This window comes from Cannabis sativa, chromosome 4 (assembly GCF_029168945.1).
Source record: "Cannabis sativa cultivar Pink pepper isolate KNU-18-1 chromosome 4, ASM2916894v1, whole genome shotgun sequence".
Taxonomy (NCBI): domain Eukaryota; kingdom Viridiplantae; phylum Streptophyta; class Magnoliopsida; order Rosales; family Cannabaceae; genus Cannabis; species Cannabis sativa.
The window spans coordinates 70,095,604-70,115,903 of record NC_083604.1 but is presented as its reverse complement, the minus strand read 5'-3'; the positions used below and the strand labels follow the sequence as shown (position 1 = coordinate 70,115,903).

General features: G+C 33.1%; 1 protein-coding gene and 1 long non-coding RNA gene across 2 annotated transcripts; both read left to right on the top strand.

Annotated features, from left to right (window-relative positions):
- Nucleotides 1–2,725: 2,725 nt before the first annotated feature.
- On the top strand, nucleotides 2,726–7,313 carry LOC115712457 (uncharacterized). The gene is made up of 3 exons (XR_009687456.1): nucleotides 2,726–6,796; nucleotides 6,883–6,953; nucleotides 7,038–7,313. It is a non-coding gene; the product is annotated as an uncharacterized LOC115712457 (long non-coding RNA).
- A 3,067-nt stretch (nucleotides 7,314–10,380) lies between these two features.
- LOC115723884 (uncharacterized) lies at nucleotides 10,381–16,025 on the top strand. Its single transcript, XM_061114406.1, has 12 exons — nucleotides 10,381–10,560; nucleotides 12,203–12,311; nucleotides 12,406–12,460; nucleotides 12,587–13,381; nucleotides 13,494–13,631; nucleotides 13,733–14,373; nucleotides 14,460–14,532; nucleotides 14,618–14,713; nucleotides 14,806–14,901; nucleotides 15,054–15,197; nucleotides 15,272–15,448; nucleotides 15,604–16,025. The coding sequence occupies exons 2-12, from the start codon at nucleotides 12,214–12,216 to the stop codon at nucleotides 15,868–15,870; spliced, it is 2,580 nt and encodes an 859-aa protein (XP_060970389.1). The 5' UTR covers nucleotides 10,381–10,560; nucleotides 12,203–12,213; the 3' UTR covers nucleotides 15,871–16,025.
- The last annotated feature ends 4,275 nt before the right edge of the window (nucleotides 16,026–20,300 follow it).

The following is a 20,300-nucleotide window of genomic DNA, read 5'->3' as shown; positions in this document are numbered from 1 at the left end:
GAATAACCAACTAGTGGCATCCAAAATTTTTTGCAAGAGAAAAATTGTTAATATTAATCTCATAAGGATATATTGTATACCTCGAAGAGAAAAAAAAATACACAAATTCTTCAAAAGATTATACATTACATCTCGATGGTAAAACAATTTTTTCATTGAATTCTTTTAAATATTAATAACAATTTACCCTAACAAGTTATACATATAATTTTTTTTTTTAAATATAAATTTGTTACTATCTTAGAGGTAACCAATTACCAAAGAAAAAATTTAGTCTTATATATCCTTAGTTACCATTTTTTTTTATGTTATCAGAAAAAAAAAATGGTAACTAGGACTAAATTTTTTCTTTGGTAATTGGTTACCTCTGAGATAGTAACAAATTTATCCCTATTGTAAATGGTTCCTTATAATGTAGTTAATTGGTTATCACTAAGATGCCAACAACTAATCCAAATAATAATTGGTTCCTTATAATATAGGTAATTATTTACTTCTAAGATAATAACAAGTTTCTTGAAGTTAACCAATTACTTGTAATATAGGTAACTGTAAGATAAGGTAACCTTCAAATTTGGGAAAAAAATAAAGTAAATATGTGAAATGTATTAAAAGATTGAAAAAAAAAAGTGAATATGTTCTATCAGGTAATCAATTACATAGCCTATCATCAGTATAAGAAGAAGAAAGGGGAAACGACAAAATTAAAGATATTAGTAATACATATATTTATATGTTAGTCTATTTTATTTATTCTCAAAAATTTTAAATAATTTATAATACATATAATAAAATTTAAAATAAGTAATTTGCAATCTATACCCTTTCTTTCTTTTCATGGACAAATTTCGCCTGTTTATAAAATAACACTTGTATAATATCAGCTATGACTATAATAAATTTTAAGATATTTTCTATTAATATGCTATTTATATTAGTAAATTTTTTTTAGGGAAATTACTTTATGTATTATTTTTTTAATTTTTTTTTAAAATTTACGGTTTGGATTTTCAAAGGGATTTCTCTAGTGGTTTCTATGTGGATTTCTATACGATTTAGGTTGCTCTATTAATTACCATAGAAATTTCTATAAAAATGCAAAAAAAAAAACAAAAAAAATTATTTTCAAGTATAAAAATGAAAAAACTATTTTTTTATTGTCTGAAATATTAGTATAATATAAATCCCTATAAATAAATGAACTTTTACAAAAATACTAAATTTTGGGTCAAAAGTTTACAATTTTACTGTCACACAAATTTTTTTACCAAAATACAGTCTTTTTATAAAACAACTTAAAACAACCGTAAAATAAAAAAACAACAGTAAAACAACTAAAAAACAAATATAAAACAATAATAAAAACTTAATACAGCTATGAAGCTTGCACAGTATTTTTTTTTTTAAAATTTTGCACCACACTAAAAAAAGAAAAAAAGTTTGAAATTTATTGGTAGAGTTTTGTTAGGTTGGCTTAGTATAGTTGGGTTACAATCTGACTCCAGCCATTAATCACCCCAATAGGTGTCAGTGTGCCGAGCCCATAAAACTCATCAAAAGGCCCAATTTCTTGGTTTATGTAAAGATTAGTATGAGTAAAGGAATTATTTCATAAATATAAAAAATAACATATTTTTTTACATTTTTACAAATTTGCTATTTTTCTTTGTTTATATTTATACAGATTTTATTTCTTTTTTTACAAAAATACAGAGTATTATTTTTTTATTTTTCTTTTTTACTTTTGACGTAACGTCATATCTTTTTTTTCTTTTAAATTCTATTAATTAATTATCATAAGAGAAACGAATATAATTATGATGTAGATTAATTACTGTAACAAATAAACCACTTTATTCTTAAACAAAGTAATATGAACCAATTTGATAAAAATACATAAAATAATGAATATTATAAAGGGCTATTTACAAAAATATGGGAAAATAAAGATAAGTTTTGATATATATGGCATAAAAACTTAATTACACTAAATATGGCATTTTTTTTAAAAAACTTACAAATATGGGAAAAATCTTGAGTAATGCCAGAAAAAACTTAAAATTTGTGTTTCTTTTTATTTATTTTTTCTTTTTTATTTATTTTTTCTTACACTTATATTTTGTTATTAAATTATTGGTAGGCATTATGTGTTGTTTTGATTATATTTGTGATTAGAATTTTTTTTTTTTGTATATTTGTGTGTGTGTATGTTTTTATTTGATTGTTTGATGAAACTGGTTTCAATTAACTTTATTATTAACATTTGTATTTTGTTATGATTTTTTATAACGTCAAAACTGGTTTCACATGTCGAAACTGATTTAACATGTTTTAACTATTCTGTAATGGGGTTGCTCAATTTTTATGATATTATTATATATTTTTTAGTTTGTATAAAACCAGTTTTATTATTGTATGATATTTGAACAACAATTTTTATTTTATTTTAATTAATCAGTTTCTGACATACATATTATTTTATTATTTTCATAACGAGTTTTTTTAAGTAATTCATTTTTTTTTATTGTTGTTCATAATTGAGTTTTATTCTATTTTTTATTAATTTATCTCAAGAAACTGGTTTTTATTTGTTTGTTTTTATTTTGATTGTTTTACTAACTGGTTTCTCACATTCCATTGTTTTTTTTTTGTTATTCTTTTATGATTTTTATTGCACTTTTGTCTCTTTAATTTTCTTTGTTTCTTTTTTTTTCTCTTTGATTTTAAGTTGTGATTCTCTTTGTTATATTTGCTGCATATTGTATGTTTAAATTAACTCTAATTTTTGAGCAAGCAAATAAAAAATTAAATGCCAAAATAAAGAATGAAGTTAGAAGTTTGATTATTAGGTATTGATATAAATTTTATATGTTCGAAACTGGTTTTTAAATTTAGTATCGTTAATTTGTAAAAGTTTAGTTATTAGGCATTGTGTATTTTTTATTATGTTATTGTTGAAACTATTTTTTTTTTTTGCCTCTTTTAATGAAATAATTCGTTTATTTTAATATTGATGAAACTGGTTTTTAAAGTTAGTATCGTCTTTAGATTGTAATTTTTTTCATTATCTTGTTGATGAAACTATTTTTTGTATTCTTTAAATGAAATTATTAGTTTCTTTCAATGTTGATGAAACTAGTTTTTAAAGTTTGGATTCTTTTTAGATTATGATTTTTTATATTGTTTTTTTTTTTCAGGATGATATTGATGAAACTGGTTTTTTTTTTTTTTTGCTGTTTTTAATGGAATAATTAGTTTTTAACAAAAAAAAAACGAATAGTAGTTTAAATAAAAAAACAAGTTTAATTTTTGTAAAAAAAAATGAAATATAAAAATGTACACTTATTATATATATTAAGAGAAAAAAATTAGGTTGAGAAAAAAATTGAAAAAAAAAAAGAGAGACACAAAGAGAAATTAGAAAAAAAAAATAGAGAGAGATAAGCGAAAGAAAGAAAAAAAAAATAGCAACTGACTTAAAAGTTGAAAAGAAAAAAGAGAGCCAAAATTGACTAAAAAATATATAAAAAAGACAAAAAAAAAAACTTTTTGAAGTTTCAATAAGTAAAAAAGAAAAAAAAAATTAATAAAAGTATAAAAGTAAAATGTTCTTGTCAAATTAAAAATGTAATGTTTGAAAAAAAATGTAGTATTTGGTGTAAATTTTTCAAATAAAAAGAAACCCTAAAATGTAAGTGTAAAATAAATTAAAAAAATAAATAAAACTAATTAAGCTAAAAATAAAAACATAAAATATGGGATTGGATAATAAGTTTATAAAAATATGGCATATCAAATACCATAAAAAACTTAAATGTGAAAAAATGCCATAGAAAAGTGGCAAACCTAAAAATACCATATTTTTCTAACTTTGTTATGAAATCCCATATTTCATGTAATTTTCACTATTATAAATATCCACCCCTAATAATGCTACCCCAACAACTCGACTATATACGAGAATTGTTTGAGAGCGCTTGATAAGTGAAGAAGCGAATGACCACAACATCAAAATTCCAACAGAGCTCTTCAAGCACAAACTGTAGCATCAACATCAAACATAAAGCACATTCTGTCTAGCACTTTCTAAATAGTTTTCCTACCATCGATCTCCATTGTTGCAGGACCTAGGGACGAAGCTACATAGTGGCTTAGGGGGGCAAGCCCCGAGCCAAATTCAATCTTAATGCTTAGCCTTGTTTCTTTTGAACCAAACCATCCGCATCACACTAACGAATGTCTCAATCTTAACTTCTGGTAATTCAAAAATACATGTAGCAATCACCTCTTCAACCATATTTTTGCTTCACCTTGCCACCTTACCAACCCAAGTTGTACGTTTCCAATAAGAGGTTGAGAAGGACATGCAAAGAGAGCACGTATAACAAATTCATCTTCAGAGCCATTCTAGAAACATCTTAGGTTTACACTTATACCTCTATTGTTAAGAATCTTAGCAGCGTAAAAGAGATATCGGATGCCCTTTTCCATGCAGTTCACAATGTGGAGTTGCCAACTAGCTAAGCTAGGTAGTTTGTTGTTAGAGCATCACTAACGAGGCTTCATATTTGGTGATGTCGTGGAATTGACCCTCTAACGTAGCTGTAAACATTACACTAAATTGTCGTGTGTACTATAGTGCATGACATATATGATGTGCAAGGTACACATGACATACTTTTTTTTTTTTTATATATATAATTAATTTTTGTATATATTTATATTATTAATTGTATTTATTAAATTATAATGTGTCTTTTTAAAAGTAGTGCGCTGATATACTCCTACTTGTTTCGAAATTTGAGATTTTTTTTTTATAGTAGCGTACATTATACTTATTTAAGACATCATGCAAAATTTTGAAAAATTCTGATAAATTTAACACGCCGAAAATAAGGTTCAAATTGTCTATTACACAAGTAACTCTTTTATTTGAAGAGTACATTGTAAAAGCACATTTTAATTTATTGTGTGTAAATTTAAATATGAATACTATAAATTATTTTTATGATATTAAAAATAAATTTTGAATGCACATCTTTAAAAGTGATATACTGATATATTCCTACCTGTTTCGGTAATCGAGAGACAAAAACACTTCAATAATGTAAAAGATTATTTTTTGATCTACCGAGATAATCATAATATGGATTATAATCTTGTGAGATATTATTGAGTTTTACCGATTTTACAGTATTATTATCTTTTAACAATTGTAGTGATTTTATTAAATTAATATAATATTAAAAATTAATATAATAATATGGAATATTTTTTAGTGTTATGGTTAGAGTAGAAATAATTTTTGACACTAATTTTAATGATAGTGTGACACCAAATTGAATGTACTCCTCGGAGATGCTCTTAGAATCTCTATTCTAGTTGGAAGATTGAAAGAATATACTCCACACTATAGGAGAGTCGAAGACTGGTTCTCAAAGCTTGCACGGGAATCGAAGCCCATAATATCCTAGTTGGAAGATTTAAAAAATATAATATACACTATAGGAGAGTCAAGTATTGATTCTCAAAGTTCACGATGTAGAGTTGCCAACTAGCTAATTAAGCTTGGTAGTTTGTTGTTAGAATCTCTATCCTAGTTGGAAGATTGAAAGAATATGCCATACCTTATAGGAGAGTCAAAGACTGATTCTCAAAGCTCGCACAAGAATTAAAACCCATAATAGACATTCCAAAAAACTCTTGATTTCCAAGGAAATATTAATAATGCATAACCGCATCTTGTTGGAATTTATTTTACCAGGATCTTAACTTATTAATTATGTATGTTTGATTATTCATCTATAATCTAACATCCTAAATATGAATAATCCTAAAACGATAAATAAACACTTAAGAGATTAGAAAAATCTTACATTGGTTGCAATGGAATATAACATGTCATTCCGTTCAGTACTCTAACTATTGTTTCAATCTATTGCAGAGTAACAACATGTACTAAACTTGGAATCTCCTTCCTTAACCCAAAAAGCGTTACTTTTTCATAATCTTCTACAAAGGTCTGAGTATCACCTTGAATAGTGTGGCCTGATACTCAACTCACCTTTGGAATATACTTTGAGAGAGAAAAAGGCTATTGAATTTGGAAAATATAAAGAGAAGAAAAGAGGAGAGCTTTTCTTGTGTCAGATCTAGAAATTAGGTTAGAGTAGCATTACCAAGTTTTCTCTAATCACTTTCTTTATATAGTCATCACTTAAGTTAGGTTAAAATGAGATGGACTTAAAATAGAAAACTTGGACTTAATACACTATAGGGCTGAATTCCACTTAAAGGTCATATAGTTAAATTTTGGGAAATTTTTACAAATGCACAAAAGTAGTAAAAACAACAAATATACGTACACACGGCAAAGAAAACATATATACGGTAACTATATATTAATTTACATAAAATACGGTGTCATCATCTTCGACACCTTCAACACTCTCTTTCCAGGAAAAAAAATCAGAGCAGCCATTGTTCCCTCAACGAAGCTTTCTGAAACAAAAATTCAACAACTCAATGTAAAATTCACAAAAAAACTCACCTATTCAAATATTCAGGTTGAAAACAAACATCAACAAAGGTCAATCGATCAACAACAAAATCTCATAGAAAAAATCTGCTTACAAACCTGTATCAAACATTTGAAACACAAATCTCAAAAGGAACTGAGTAATATCTATACTACCTAACCTAAAATTCTCATTTGAATGTTGCAGATCATACAATAAATAGTTTAGAAATTGTTGATCGGAGCTCCCTACTAAATCTAAATTCAAATTGAAAACAGGTATTAAATATCAGAGCCACAAAATTCAAAATGAATAGATAAAGATCTATAGTACAAAACATATAATTATTGTTTAAATGTTGTAGATCATACTAGAATGAGTTGAAAAATTATTGATTGAAGCTCCCTACTAAATCCAAATTCATTTTGAAAACAGGTATGAAAAAACAGTCATAAAACTCAAAATGAAGAGAGAAAGATCTACAGTACATAACATATAATTATTTTTTAAATATTGCAGATCATACAAGAATGAGTTGAAAAATTGTTGATCAGAGCTCCCTATCAAATCCAAAAAGAAAATAACAAGGTATTAGATTACTGCTGATGATTGCATGCTAACGATTGAAACATTTGATTCAAAAAAAATTTTAAAAAAATATATAGTCGTGAATGTTTATAGTTGTTTAATTGTTTAATTTCTGTAAATCATTTGAATGTTCAATTTATTCATGTATAAAACAAACAAAAAAAAATTGAATTACATATATCTTGAAACAAATAGAAGTTGTCGATTTATTGTTAATAAGTTGGAACAAAATTGATTTTCTTAATTTCCTGTGATAAATTTTAAATTTTAGTTTGATAAAGAATTAATTTTTCTTTAAAAAAAATAATAAAGTTTATTGCTGATTTATTGGTTAATTAATGTAATTCGAATATTTTCATACATAAAAATTCAAATTTAATTCAAATGTTTATTGTTGTTTAATTGTTTAATTGCTATAAATCATTTGAATGTTCAATTTATCCATGTACAAAACAAAAAAAAAAAATTGAATTTCATATATCTTGAAACAAATAGAAATTGTTGATTTATTGTTAATAAGTTGGAACAAAATTGATATTCTTAATTGCTTATGAGAAATTTTAAATTTTGGTTTGATAAAGAATTAGTTTTTCTTAAAAAAAAAAAAAAATTATTGTTGATTTATTGGTTAATTATCGTAATTTAAATGTTTTTATACATGAAAAATACAATTTAATTTAAGATCTTGGAAAATGTTTAGTTGATTTGCCGAAAAATAGAATCAATACTTGTTCTAGTTCAAAGCAATGGACATTGGGATGAGAACAATCAATACATTGATTTTGAAGCTACTGGGATATGCATCCAAAAAAATTGAAAATATACACAATTAGGGGACATACTGTTGAAAGAACATAACTACAAATAGTTGTTCTTTCAACAGTCTGTCTACTAGTTTGGAGAATAGCCAAATAATCAGTACATTGATTTTGAAGCTACTGGGAGATCATCCGTGATCTTTAACGTTAAATATACACAATTATTATAACATTCATCCTAGAATAGCCATTCTAGTTTGGAGATTTTTAAATGAAGTTATACTTCATTTTGTACTAGAAAAAGAGTGCTCATTGTGTGGTTCTTTTGTTGAAAGTAGCTTGCATCTCTTTAGAGATTGTAGCTTGGCTAAAAGCTTGTGGTTGTCGAGTATCTTTCCTACAAAGATAGATAACATTCTTGGGGACAACATGATACAATTCTTGAAGAATCTTGCTGCAAATTTCCCAGATTTTAGCAGAAAGGAGGTTTTGACTTATGCTGGTTGTATGTTCAATCAGATTCGGAATCAAAGAAATAACCTTTGATGGAAAAGAATTCTAGCAAGTATCGATTTGGTTCGGATGAGAGTAAGGCAAGTTAATGTGATAGTCAGTAGTCCCGTGATCCGTAAGGGGAAACACCGGGTAAGCTGTGCAATCCCACACCGCCTGGGGAAGGTCAAGTGGGATGATTCTGAGACTGTGTAGGTATGGGACTACACAGTTGAAGATGACTTAAATGGATTGATTGGTACTACCTATATCAACAAGGTGCATCTTGTTTTTCGGTAGCCCATCTCGAAAGAACTCCACAGTTAAGCGTGCTTGGCTTGGAGCAATTTCAAGGATGGGTGACCTCCTGGGAAGTTTTCCCAGGATGCGTGTGAGTGAGGACAAAGCACGCTGAAAACACTCGTGTTGGTCTGTAGGGTCAGTCATCAGTCCATGAAGCAGCCAGAGTGGCGTACTCGTGTATAAGAGCCATTAGTCTGTGGGTGTAAGGACCCAATGGAGGCTTGAAGCGGGGACGTTACAGTTTATCACGATTATGCTACATTTAGCAGTAATTGTGCAGAAACAATTAATCTAAATACTAGTTTGAAAAGAAAAAGGACAGAGGTAGAGGCTGATCTGAGTAACAAAGTGGTTAATCAGGTCATCTGCACTAATGCATTGTGGCATAAAGGAGCAGCTGGTTTGGCAACTGTGGTGAAACAGAGCGAATGGTTGTTGGGCCTTCAAATCTCAGCAATCTTTAATTGAGTCTGTCATGGAAGCTGAAATTTGTGCAATTCATATGGCTCTTTCGTGGGCCGCTAAAAATGAATGGAAAGAAGTTCATATTCTTTCAGATTGTTGGCAGGTAATCCACCTTGGCCAAACACCAATGTCCTTCAGATTGGAAGTCTCTTGGCATTTCATTATCTATCTTAGATCTTATTAAACAGTTTGATATTTGTAGTTTCTTCTTCATTAAGTATAGTTGTAACTTGTTTGCGGATGGCCTTGCTAAAAGTGCTAGGGTTGCTAGCCAATCAGCGGGCGGGGCGGACCCACATTGTAGCAAGGGGGGGGGGGGGGGTAGTCGCCTCCCCTGAAAAAAAAATCGAGAAAAAAATGTATATGTATTTTAATTAGTTACAACATATATTTGTATTAAAAGATGATATTTATAGACATAATAGTAACCTTGGTGTAATGGTTAAGGTAGTTGGTAAATAGGTTAGAGGGTAAAAGTTCAAACTCCACTAATTACACTTTATATTTTCTTTTTAAATTTATTTACGCCCCCCTCACTTTAAATTCTGGGTCCGCCACTGAGCGGGCACAACCTAAGGAGAGAGAATTTCTTCTGTGATTCCCATTTATCTTGCTAATTAATGAATTTCGGTGATCTTCCAAAAAAAAAAAAAAATGCATTACATACATTGTTTCAAGTGGTTGACCATCTCCACCACCCCATCATTGGTCATGGTCACCACGACAACATCTTCGTTCGAAGTCAGATCGACCCTACCATCGTCCAGTACAACTTTGATAACTTGATATCTTCGGCTCGGCCACTACAATTACACTGATGAAAAGGAACGAATCTGATAACAATATGAAACATTAGTGTCAAAATGCATAATATTCATCGTATACTTATATAGGGACAGGATTTGGTCCCGTTATGCCAAAACAGGGAATACAATCTGTGATTGTACTGTAGCCGTTGGATTGAATTGGGGCATGATCTAATGGCTGGGGTTAAAGTAGGGGTATTTAGAGGGGGAAAAATGGTAACCGGTTGGTTTTTTGTATTTTAAATTAATTAATTTTTAAAAAATTGACACCGATTGACGATTGACGTGTGACGTTTGATGTACGGGTGACAGTTACCAATTTTGAAAAGTCACTAAATAGTGGGTTCGTGGGGTATTTAGGGCACATTTGGTTCTTCTTCACACTTCTTCACATTTCGTTCTTCTTCTTCTTCTTCTTCTTCTTCACATTTCCTCCTTCTTCTTCTTCTTCTTCTTCTTCTTCTTCTTCTTCACATTTCCTTCTTCTTCTTCTTCACAGTTCATTCTTCTTCTTCTTCACATTTTATTGTAGTGATTAAAATTATTTTCAAATTTGGGGAGGAAACAGCAGTACGTTCGGAGTTACTGTACTTCGTTTTCTGGTTCTCCGTCTTCGACCTCGATGTACAAGTAAGTTTCTCCGAATGTACCAACTTTATTCTTCTTTTACATGTTTGTTCGTTCTTTAGTTTGGGGATGTGAAAAATTGTCTAACATTGTTAAAGAAAGATTTAAACTTTTTGTAAAGAGAAGTGTTGTTCTTCAACCGTGTATGTGCATTTTATTTTGTTTTTGTGTTCCATTTTTTGTTTATTGAGTAATTTTAATCTTTTCTACATGCTTTAAATCTGCTTCGTGAACAAGATTTTTATTCTGAGAGTGGTGAAAATCGAAGTTACATGTGTGTACAGTTTTTGTTTGTTTTTTTTATTGTGAAAGTGTTTTGGATTAATTTATTCCCTGTGTATTAGGGGTCTTTGTTCAGAGTCTGTTAGAGATTGTTCATCACTGTAAGTGGTTGTTATTTTTCAGTTAGTGAAGATTGCATTTAATTTTTTTTGGTTATGGTGTGTAATGAATATATAAAGTACTCTTCTATTGTACTCTGAATATATGCAATAATAGTCAATATATTCAGTTATTGAAGATTGGATTTCGTTCTCTGTTTTCACCATTGTCACTGCCATGATTCTTGAATCATGAACAGAAGGATTAACAATCCTAATACAGTGAAACAATTTTAAGAAAAGAATGTAATGAAAGAAAGAAAAGCAATGTAAACATTGGTATGTATAGTGTTGCTGGAAAATAATTATTTTTGAAAATCAATTTTGTTTGGTAATTTGGTAATTTTATTGTGAAAGTGTTTTGGATTCACGTGTTTGGTCATTTTGGTGTGTATTTTTTTTACCCAAATGTTTTACCGTGGGGTGCCCTATATTGACCCAAAAAAAAATTTTGAAAGTAAGGAAAACAATGGAATGGTGATGACTGTCATGTGTTGAGTTAGGTAAAGAAACTATGGTCTTAAATTTTTTAGTTCAGATTGTTACTTACCAAATGTGATGTTTTTTGTTATCTGTTGTGAGTGATTGTTGTACTTTAATTAGAAGTTGTAGTTTGGATTTTACTATTGTTATGAATTTGTTTTGAAAAATTGGATGGTTTAGACACAAGATTCATGAGTTAATGAGATACACTATTGATAAAAACTATGGCAGTTTGGATTTTTTGTGTATATGAATTATTGGAGAAGTTATTGAAATTGGTTATGACAGTTAGTAGTGAAGCATTGTTTTGTTAATTCTGATATTAAATGTTTTCCAACTGGTTTTGTACTCTGTTCATTATGAATTAAGAGGTACAAGGTACCCAGATTGGTTAAGTTTGGGGGAATTTTGTCTATTCATGTGTGTGCTTTATGTTCTTGGTTCTCACGGATTGTACCAACTCGTTTGTACCACTTTTTAGTTATGGGAGTTAGTAGTTAAGTGTTGTTTTGTTCATTGTTTTGGTTGTGGAAATCATTTAGTTGAAAAGAGTTTCACATCATTTTAATGTACTTTAATGTGTAACATGCAAGAAGCATGAAATGTGTGTTTGAAATCTGAATTTTTTCAATGTCGAATTGTTAAGTTGATTTGATGTGATTTTAGGTGATTACAATGCACGATTTTCATTGTGTTTTGGTCAATTATTTATTTTTATATAGTGTATTTGCTGAAATATGTAGTCCTTAACGTTTAAATTTGTTTATCTTTAATTTGGTTAGGTTCATCATACATGGCTGGGAAACGCAAAAGGAAAGCGGGAATTGAACCCGTAAAGAAGGATGTCACCCCCAAGCCGAACGATAATGCGGTTGCTTGGAGAAATTTCTTGTAAGTTTTGAATGATGGATAGTTGTTTACTCGTGTGAATGATGTTTAACATTTATTTTATTATATATTTGATTGAAATTATGTCCACATGTAGCAATGCGAACTACAAAGCCCTTCGAGCAGCTGAGAAGGGATTAACTGAGAAAGAGGTTTGATGTCGACTGTTACTCAATTTTTTTTATGTCAATTGTCCGTAATTCATCGTAATTGTTTGACATACTTTAAGATTCTTTCCATGTACTCTGTAGTTGATGTAAGTTTGCCTCATATTACAGGCTACCGACAAATTGAAAGTGCAATATAAAGGTTTCACCGACGAGGAGAAGTCTGAGTGGAGAAGCTATGACCCTAACCCTAATCCCGCTAAGAAGGCGGTGCAAACAAGGGGGAGGAAACCAAAGGCAGCTGATGCCAAGGGGAAGAAAGTGGAGGTGGATGAGGAAGAGGGTGCTCCTGAAAGTGAAGAAGCATCTGTGTACGGTCGATGCTCCTTCAACCGTTTAATCAGGATTTGCAAGAACCTGAACCTGGAGCAGAAAGATGTGATCCAAAATGCTGGATTTGGATCATTCATCAGAGAGGATGCACCATACGTTGACACCCGACTAGTGAGTTGGTTAATCAAACATGTTGACCCAACCACTAGCATACTGGATTTGTATGGGAGGAAAATTCACTTATCTGCCGCGATGTTCGGAGATGTTATGGGGGTGGACGACGGAGGGGATCCTGTAGTCACCGAGGGTGATAGTGACACTCGATATCTGGAGGAGATATTGAACGTTGTCGAGTACACCATGTCCTTGACAGGGTTGGAGAAATCTTTGTTGGAGTGCGTTGAGGCAGACAACCTATTTCTGATTAAATTTTCTTTGGTGGTCATAGGGACAATCCTTGCGTCGAAAATGGGCTGCGATATCACTTCGGGATACTTGCACTCCCTTAGGGTTACCAGGGACATTCGCCACAAGAACTGGGCAACTGCGGGGTTCAGGTATCTGATGAACTCAATTTTCAGATTCCGAAATAAGGCCACGAAGAATGTGTCTGGCTGCACCTTATTCCTCCAGGTACATTGATTTTGTTATCTTTCATTTATGTAAATGTGTTTATTCAGTTTATAATATAATATTGTGATTTATTAGTCGAATGTATTACTAATACATTGTTTGTTTATGACAGTTGGTGTACTTGACTCACGTGGAGTGGAACTTTGGATATGTCGACCGAACAGTGCTCCCCGTTGATTTTTGGGGTAGTAAACAATGTAAGTCCGCTTACAAATTTGTGAAAGACAATGGGGGTCCCAACAGCGACAAGGTACATCAAATTTTGGTTATAATGTGGTAATGTGATTTCAGTTGATATTAATTATTTTGGGTTTGAAAAATTAAATTTGTTAAATTTGTTATGTTTAACAGATAACGCTCACTTCGAATCCCGTAATACTGCCCAACTACTACTCCGACTCGGAAGGAAGAAAGAGCAGTGACCACTTTGTCAGCTCTATCAACGAGTTGAAGGAGTACTTCTCCAATGAGTTAAAGTCTCAGTTGAGATCATTTTCTTTGAAATTTATGGACAAAGGAGAAGGTGTAAGTGGTATTGACCGAGAGTTGGAGGAGGATGCTGCTGCGGAAACGGGGAAGAAGGCGGAGTGCAGCCAGGCCGTGGAGGAGTCCCCGTTGAAGTCCCCTGTCCGTTCAAAGACTAATGTTGTTGGTCTATCCGACGAAAATGTGGTGGAATCTGTAAGTACGCCTTCACTATCTGTTACAAAATCTGTTGAAGATGAAGGTGCTGCACATAAGACCTTCGACGATGAGGACTTTGATATAGTCGAAGTGGCATCTTTCTGGAATAAAGGCAAAGCCCTCGTCAAATCAAAGAAGACACAGTCGGAGAATGTGCCTTTAATTGAGGATGACTTCAACGATAAGGCGTACGAGCAATTTATTGAGTCGGGCAGAACTGTTGTCGGGCCTTTCAAGACGAAAGAAGCGATCCCCCGTAACCAATATGGGTTTTACAAGTTTATTTTTAGCAACACATTAGATCCGGGGTAAGTAAATGTTATTTTCGTATTTCTCATTATGATATACTTGTGGAAATTTTTAATAACAGTTAGATTGATTACAATTGAATCAGATATGTGCTTGCGAAATTTCGAAAGTTTGAAGTGGATAGGAGGTGCATGGCATCGTTGCGACCGTTGCGAGAAGTTGAGGGATCCATAAGTGTCAAAGTATTAACTAAATATGTATCATTTATTGTACATGTGTAAATCATATTTCATTTTGTTGCAGATCATTGACTGTTTTTCTATACTAATGAACAAGTACGAACGTGATAGTCGATTACCTGACCAACCTCGTGTTTGGTACATGCCCACTCGCATCTCGGTAATTACTTTGCTGTACAACTTATTTTAAATTTTGTAATTCAGTTTGGTTGTAATTTCTGTTACTTGACAAGATGAACAATGCTTTTGCAGCAAAAAACTCTCGGTTCGTTTAATGTGAAGAGGATTGCGAAAGACCGGGAGTGGTCAAAACTGTTTTACGAAGACAACTTGGAAAAATGCGTCAAGGTACTTCATCATATACACATGGTCGTTCTTAATTGTAATTTTGAAAACTGAGATATGTTAGCGATGCATATTGGTCATTGTAGTGTCGAATATCTATATGGTCTGTAATTTCAATTTATTTTTGACTTTATTGTTCCTCTATTCAATTGTAGATGTTTGTGCCGGTGTTGACTCTAGAAGGTGCACCACATTGGTTTGGTGCCGAAGTAAATATGAAGTCCAATGTTGTCTCATTTCTGGACTCCCTACACACCGCAATGCATGAGAAGTATCGTGTGGAGGCTACGAAAGAAATGGTAAACTTGCAAAGTTTCATTGTTTGATGTGAACTCATTCTTCATTGAATCTAACTAATTGTATACGTTTGCAGTTGTCGACGTTAGACCTTTTGTTTGAGGAGAATATGTCGAAGAATGTGACTTTCGTGGATTTCAGAATTGACAGGAAAGATCGCGGGCTTCCTCAACAAGACAATGACCGAGATTGCGGTGTATACGTCATGAAGTACATGGAGGCTGTGGCCAATGAGGAAGAAGTAGTTGATGAGGTATACCACTGTTTAGTTATTTCAGAATGTACTACGCAAGTTTGATTGAGATTAACGTTGTGTAATTTAAATTTTATTCGGTGTTTTACTGTGAAGTTGATTAGAGTTAATTACATTTTCTAAGTTTTTGTTTTTGTTTCTATATTGTGGCACAGTTTCACCCGGTTGAGGCACGTTTGGAAATCGCTGCGAGGATCATAACTGATGAACAAAATGAAATTCGTACCAAAGTGGTTGAAGATCGTAGGGCTGCACAAGGCAGCTCATTTGCATCATCCTCGGCCCCTTTGCGTAGTCCGTCAAAGTCTCCACGCGATCCTCGGTTCAGTACAGCGAAGTCTCGCAATGCAAACATGTTTCCCCCGTCAAGAGCCTCCCCTAGGTTTCAGTCTAGCAAGACTAAGATTTCATATGGTGAATAGTGTGTAAAAAACACTTGTGTTATTAATAGGTTGTGTTATTAGTGTGTTGTGTAGTTTGGATTTGGGAGCATAGGTTGTGTTATTTGTGTGTTGTTTAGTTTGGATTTGGGAGCATTTGGATTTAGACATCTGTTTTTATTAGTTGACGTTTGGAACTGGTTATTATGTTCACAGACTTGTGATTATTTTAGTTTTGAGAATATATTAAACCATACTTAGCAAATCTTTGTACTCACACCATAACAACTCTTACAATGTACCCATACTTCAGAAGTAGTTGATTGTACTTCACAGAAATTATTTAACCCGAAAACAAAGGTGACTTCTTAATTTTCTTTATTTGTTTTTTTGGTTAAGAGGTGACTTCTTCTTAATTATTTGAAGGAAATCATGTTACTTGCCTAATCTTACCAAATCTTTGTAGTCATTAAACTTTAAACCGAATTTTCAAAACACATGTACTATAACATTACAAATAACGACAAAGGTGACTTGTTAATTGTTTGATGTTAGTTACCAAATCTTTGTACTCATTCAACTTTAAACTGAGTTTTGAGAACATATTAAAAAAAAAGATTGAAACCATACCATATCAACTCCCATTACTTTAACCAAATGTAAATAGACAATAGCCCCCTTAAATTTGGTTTTTCATAACATAGTAATGAGGAAAAATATGGAATATAGAACATTCTCATTGCGCTACTTCACATAACAAATACAAAGATGTGAATAACATATAATTTTGCAACTTCACATTGAACCCATTGAGGAAATTTGCTACAGAAATTAGAAATGTAGAAAACATATAATTTTGAGAACGTAGTGGGTACTTCATACCAAATGTAATTTTCGTCATCATCCACACGCATCTATTAAGTTCTACACAATTAAGTTAAACAAGTTTTGAGAACATAAGATATACAAAACATTTGCATTTTGCGACAACCCATATCTTTAACGCAATATAAGTTGGACAATGATGAAAAGGCAAATAAAAATGATAAAAATTAATTTTCTAATAACATTCTCATTGCGTTTCTTATCTTCTTCCAAAATCTTGATTTGGTTTCGCAATCCAGGTGTAGCATCTGTACTTCTCTTAACATGTGATTTATCGATCCAACAAAAGTAATCACATCCTCGACTTTCATCGTTCTCCTGAGTTGAAAATAACCCTATTAGTTTATCATGGCTGCCTAAGTACAGAAAACATAAATGAGAAGTACTTTTGAATCTAAAAAGACAAAACTCTTACATAGTGTGGACATCCGAAGAATCGACGACCAGGATTTGCTCTACTACTAGAAGTCCAAACATAAGCTAGATCACCACAGTAGCAATGGGGGTGTCCCTGAAGTGAATTTCTCCAAGGCGGACCACCCCCATCGAACCCGCATGAGTCTTCTCCACCACCAGCCACCATGTTCGATGTACTATAATTTGTGAGGTGTACAAATTTTTTTTTTGTTCTAACTATGGTGGAGATAATGTGTGTTACTCACAAGGAAAGGGGGCACCTGTTTATATATAGGCTGTTCCAAATGAGTTAGTGGTGGGAAAATGAATATTTTTTTAAAATTTTCTAACATTCACCTTTAACTTGATCAATCTTGGTGCCAAAATAAACCCCAATTTCAAAACCTAATTCGTACAACATAATAGGGCATGGCTGATTGTTTCGTTGGGAAGCGTATCATGTCATGTCACAAGCAGTCCTTTCTTTTAAAATAATATTTTAGTGTTGTGTGAATTGACAAGGTCCATCGAGTGAACAGTGTACGTCCCATATTTGAATACTAAATATTTGTTAAATCCATTAAATAATATTAGTAAACATTAAATATTTTTATTTACTTTGATTGAAATTTAATTTTTGACAAATGTTGCTCAAGTTTTGTTGTATTTGTGATAGTTTAATTATTGGTAATAGTCCAAATCGAAAAAACTGTACCGCATCGCACCATTTTCCGCAGTGCGAGTTCTGCGATTTTTAGTTTCGCGGTGCGAGTGCGGTTTGAGAAATTGGAAAAACCGCATGTATGGATTGGTTAAAAAAAAAAGGTTAAAAACTACACTACCCACACTGCAAACACCCGAATATATTATTACCACACTTAAAAATATAAAAATACAAACAAATACATTTATAAAAGTCTTGATTAATATTTCTTTATAATTATTTAGTTTTTTTTATATTATATAATTATTATATAAAAAAAATTAGTGTTGTCTACAGTGAACATCCTGTTTCTATCATAGTCTCAATCGTGAAGCCGAAAATTACATGTTGGAATATTTTTTAAAAATTTACAATTTTTCACGGGGGGTTCGTTATGGTAACAATGAACATCCTGTTACTATCAGTATCTCTGACACACAGTAAGTACTCAGGTTAGCATTGGTGTAGCAGAGTCACTATCCTCATCACGAACTCATTGAACATCCTCTCGGGCTAGGGTTCTACTGAGCGGCAGTCAACCGTTCATAGCACTCACACTGTTACTGGTGGTGTTTTTTGGTTAATGTGACACACAGTAAGTACTCGTGTCACCATTCGTGTACCGGAGTCACTATCCTCACGATGAACTCACTGAACATCCTCTCGGGCTAGGGTTCTAATGAGCGGCAGTCAACCGTTCATAGCACTCACACTGTTACTGGTGGTGTTTTTTGGTTAATGTGACACACAGTAAGTACTCATGTCACCATTCGTGTACCGGAGTCACTATCCTCATGACGAACTCACTCAACATCCTCTCGGGCTAGGGTTCTAATGAGCGGCAGTCAACCGTTCATAGCACTCACACTGTTACTGGTGGTGTTTTTTGGTTAATGTGACACACAGTAAGTACTCATGTCACCATTCGTGTACCGGAGTCACTATCCTCATGACGAACTCACTCAACATCCTCTCGGGCTAGGGTTCTAATGAGCGGCAGTCAACCGTTCATAGCACTCACACTAGTACTGGTGGTGTTTTTTGGTTAATGTGACACACAGTAAGTACTCATGTCACCATTCGTGTACCGGAGTCACTATCCTCATCACGAACTCATTGAACATCCTCTCGGGCTAGGGTTCTACTGAGCGGCAGTCAACCGTTCATAGCACTGACACTGTTACTGGTGGTGTTTTTTGGTTAATGTGACACACAGTAAGTACTCATGTCACCATTCGTGTACCGGAGTCACTATCCTCATGACGAACTCACTCAACATCCTCTCGGGCTAGGGTTCTAATGAGCGGCAGTCAACCGTTCATAGCACTCACACTGTTACTGGGGGTGTTTTTTGGTTAATGTGACACACAGTAAGTACTCATGTCACCATTCGTGTACCGGAGTCACTATCCTCACGATGAACTCACTGAACATCCTCTCGGGCTAGGGTTCTAATGAGCGGCAGTCAACCGTTCATAGCACTCACACTGTTACTGGTGGTGTTTTTTGGTTAATGTGACACACAGTAAGTACTCATGTCACCATTCGTGTACCGGAGTCACTATCCTCATGACGAACTCACTCAACATCCTCTCGGGCTAGGGTTCTAATGAGCGGCAGTCAACCGTTCATAGCACTCACACTGTTACTGGTGGTGTTTTTTGGTTAATGTGACACACAGTAAGTACTCATGTCACCATTCGTGTACCGGAGTCACTATCCTCATGACGAACTCACTCAACATCCTCTCGGGCTAGGGTTCTAATGAGCGGCAGTCAACCGTTCATAGCACTCACACTGTTACTGGTGGTGTTTTTTTGGTTAATGTGACACACAGTAAGTACTCATGTCACCATTCGTGTACCGGAGTCACTATTCTCACGATGAACTCACTGAACATCCTCTCGGGCTAGGGTTCTAATGAGCGGCAGTCAACCGTTCATAGCACTCACACTGTTACTGGTGGTGTTTTTGGTTAATGTGACAAACAGTAAGTACTCATGTCACCATTCGTGTACCGGAGTCACTATCCTCATGACGAACTCACTGAACATCCTCTGGGGCTAGGGTTCTAATGAGCGGCAGTCAACCGTTCATAGCACTCACACTGTTACAAGCGGTGTTTTTTGGTTAAGGTGACACAGAGTATGTAGTCAAGTTAGCTTTGGTGTACCGGAGTCACTATCCTCCTAACGAACTCACTGAATCCAGTTCGACCTAGGGTTGTACGGAGTGACACTCAACCATTCGTAGTACTGACGCTGTCACTTGCGGTGTTTACGGACCCTGTGACACAGAGTATGTAGTCAAGTTAGCTTTGGTGTACCGGAGTCACTATCCTCCTAACAAACTCACCGAATCCAGTTCGAGCTAGGTTTGTACGGCGCGACAGTCAACCATTCGTAGTACTGACGCTGTCACTCGCGGTGTTTACGGGCGTGGTGACACAGTATGTAGTGAAGTTTGTTGTTGGGTACCGGAGTCACTC

Coding starts and splice junctions, on each gene's coding strand:
- LOC115723884 (XM_061114406.1), top strand. CDS start 12,214: ATGGCTGGGAAACGCAAAAGGAAAGCGGGAATTGAACCCGTAAAGAAG. Junction 12,461..12,586: donor AGGGATTAACTGAGAAAGAG/GTTTGATGTCGA, acceptor CTCATATTACAG/GCTACCGACAAATTGAAAGT. Junction 13,632..13,732: donor GGGGTCCCAACAGCGACAAG/GTACATCAAATT, acceptor TATGTTTAACAG/ATAACGCTCACTTCGAATCC.